General features: G+C 35.5%; 1 protein-coding gene across 2 annotated transcripts in view; it reads right to left on the bottom strand.

The window, feature by feature from the left end:
• SARC_00218 overlaps window positions 1-3,083 on the bottom strand; it is a 7,376-nt gene that overhangs the window by 1,229 nt on the left and 3,064 nt on the right. For both annotated transcript variants that reach the window (XM_014306140.1, XM_014306139.1), the window contains exons 5-8: window positions 1,866-2,033; window positions 1,401-1,655; window positions 1,195-1,270; window positions 151-286 (exon numbers count right to left, since the gene is read on the bottom strand). In XM_014306140.1, the coding sequence (XP_014161615.1) occupies window positions 151-286; window positions 1,195-1,270; window positions 1,401-1,655; window positions 1,866-2,033 (635 nt within the window). The remainder of the gene's footprint in view (window positions 1-150; window positions 287-1,194; window positions 1,271-1,400; window positions 1,656-1,865; window positions 2,034-3,083) is intronic.

Raw genomic sequence — 3,083 nt, 5'->3', positions numbered from 1 at the left:
AAACTAATAAATATATATAACTAAACGTAACGTAAGTATATATATATATATATATATATATATACGTATATATATATACATATATATGTATATGTATATGATATATATATATATATATACGATACAATATTCAAAAATACACATATTTACCTGTTGCGTGTGCTTCCATCGGCTGTCACATATGTGGCATCTATGTAGGTGGCTTTCTTGCCCCAGATGAGCGCTTTGCCATTGGATGATCGGAAGATATCCTTCTGATGGTTCACATCTCTGAAGATGTAGTATCCTGATTTGGGTACAAAGTGCACGAGATTGCTTAAAAACCGCTTTTTGGGACTATGAAAAACATACTCACGAATATATAGGACGAATAAGACGCATATTCTGATGTTAGTAGGGGAACAATGCATGAGAGGTAGTATTGATATACTTAGTGTATTCTGAACAGTACATAATACGGATAGCACACAAATCGGCAGGATAGAAAAAGGGTTTGTGTACTCCTAAAACATCGGGTCGATTCATAATCAAGAGCAAACCGTACAGCACTTCAGGCTACGATATATCACAGAGGGCACACAGATCGGCAGGATAGAACGTATTCGCGTACTGTTTAAGCATCGGGAGATACTAAAATTGGTAATTAAACTGCATGGCTCTCCCATGTTACAATAACTTGCTAAACCCCTTGAGCCTCACAAATCCGATACCTTCTCAATTGCATTCAGACATAGGTGAGTTTCAAAACTTTTGAGGCAGCAAAATTATGGTATCGGATGGCACTGCACAAGAAATATGAACTGAATCGCGTCTTCAGCCATGACCGTTATAGGTCATGGTATAAAGAAGAGTCATATATTTGGTGCGTGTCTGGGGACTATGTACGCTACGCGATATGTGCAAAGCGAGAGGTGTACTAAAGGCGAGAAAAATATAACCAACATATATAAAACTATATGTACATCTATACAATACATGTATGCCTATATTATCAGTTTATATATATAAATATATATATATATATATATGGCATATATTTATATATATATGTATATATGGCATATTTATGGCATATATATATATATACTATATATATATTTGAGATAATAGAATAGAATAGAATAGAATAGAATATATAATATATATAAATATATATATACATCTATATGAACTTTGTGCATTCCAAAATCATACCGAGACAGAAGAAAGCCGAAATAACCACCACCTCGTTGGTGTTCAATTCGTGCGGGTGCGTCACCATGAAGGGGCTCTAACAAGCGTTGTGTAAAAAAATAAAAAATAAAAAATAGCTCTAGTCAGCGTTGCATGAAGAAAATGTAGGCAATGTATTAAGATTGATACATCCCGCTCTACAACTGGCCACAGAAGTCAATACATACCTGTAGCGCATACATAATGGGTAGCCACACGGCATCTCCCCAGGCCAGGTAGAACCCAAAGTGGTCGTGGCATATGTCAATGGTGCGCAGGTACCAATCCTCGTTGAAGAAGAAGTCGAGCACATACACGGCATGACCAATGTTGACCATGATCATGGAGTTGGTTATGTCGCCGTGGCGTTCGTACTGGGCTGCGGCACAGGAGATGTTCACGAGTGTCCAGAGAATGATTCCAATGCGTCCGTTGTGGAACAGCTGTAAGACAGGTGGGTGAATATAAAAGAAAAATCTTAATGAGCCGATTCTGGATATAAATTCAAATTCAACCAACACAACACAAAACAGCGAACACCACGGAATATGACACAATACAATGCACAATCATTCTCGTGGGCCGTAATTTAGTCAGTGTGTTCCGTCACTCGCATGTTAACAACCACTCATCCCAGCCATAGCGTAGCGTACCTTAAAGTCTAGTGAGCCGATTCTGGGGTTGAATTCAACACCCATAAAGAAGTTGAACACCATAGAGTCCGATGTTTTGACATCGCCGGCGTGGGTGGGTGCGACAAACGCCTTGATGTAGCAGAACAGTGACAGCGCAAAGCCGTACAAGTGCATGCAGATAGAAAGCTGTGGGAAATAGGCGAGATTGGTCATGGTTAGAATGACCATACTACAAAACGGATTGCAAAATATTCGTGACCAAGTGCCGTATACTTTATACGCGTGTATACCGCAAAGACAACAGGCAAACGAAGATCCTATTGATTATGCATAAGGGTGTTAATTGATTCTCACAAGAAGAATATATTGATGGCACCAGGCCATCGTAGACGTTGATTGAGTATACCGATATTGTATATATGTGCGACGAGGTACCATTGCGCATCTAGGTAAAGTATAAGGAGATCAGACCAACGCAGATATAATTGCTATTTGAATATATAATATATATACAGATATATATATATATATATGCCATATTCATGAAATATACCCATACATACACATATTCGTTAAATAAACACATTTATACGTTTATATAGTTTGTAGACAATGCGTTATCACACAACTGAGAACAAGGTTATGGAGAATACGGTTCTGCCGGAATATGTTATGATACACCTTCCGTATTCTATAAATCTTGCATACGAATATAGCGTACAAGTACGTAGAACAATCATCGACAATATGGTAGGAGAACTCTCAAGAATGAATGTGTATAGGCATGTAATTCATGTATGTTCGTACAAGCTTTCTGATGACATGTTGAAACATGATGCGATACTCAATTCATTGTATGTATTTTATTCACCGATGCGTTGGGAGATATCAGTAAATACCAGTAGATATATACACTTGCATTAAAACATATACATACATCAAATATATACGTAAATATATACGTATGCATATACAAACATACATACATATATATATATATATTAATATGTATAGACGTAAATGTATGTATATATATATATATATATTATGTACATAAATATATACATATATATATATATGCATATATACATATAATATATATATGCATATATACATATATATCCACATATACCTATACACACAAATATATATATATATATACATATGCATATACATGTATATATATATATATATATATATATATAAGTATATAATAATATGTGTGTGTGTGTGTGT

This window comes from Sphaeroforma arctica (genome assembly GCF_001186125.1).
Source record: "Sphaeroforma arctica JP610 unplaced genomic scaffold supercont1.5, whole genome shotgun sequence".
Classification (NCBI taxonomy): domain Eukaryota; class Ichthyosporea; order Ichthyophonida; genus Sphaeroforma; species Sphaeroforma arctica.
This window is presented reverse-complemented; position numbering and strand designations above follow the sequence as displayed.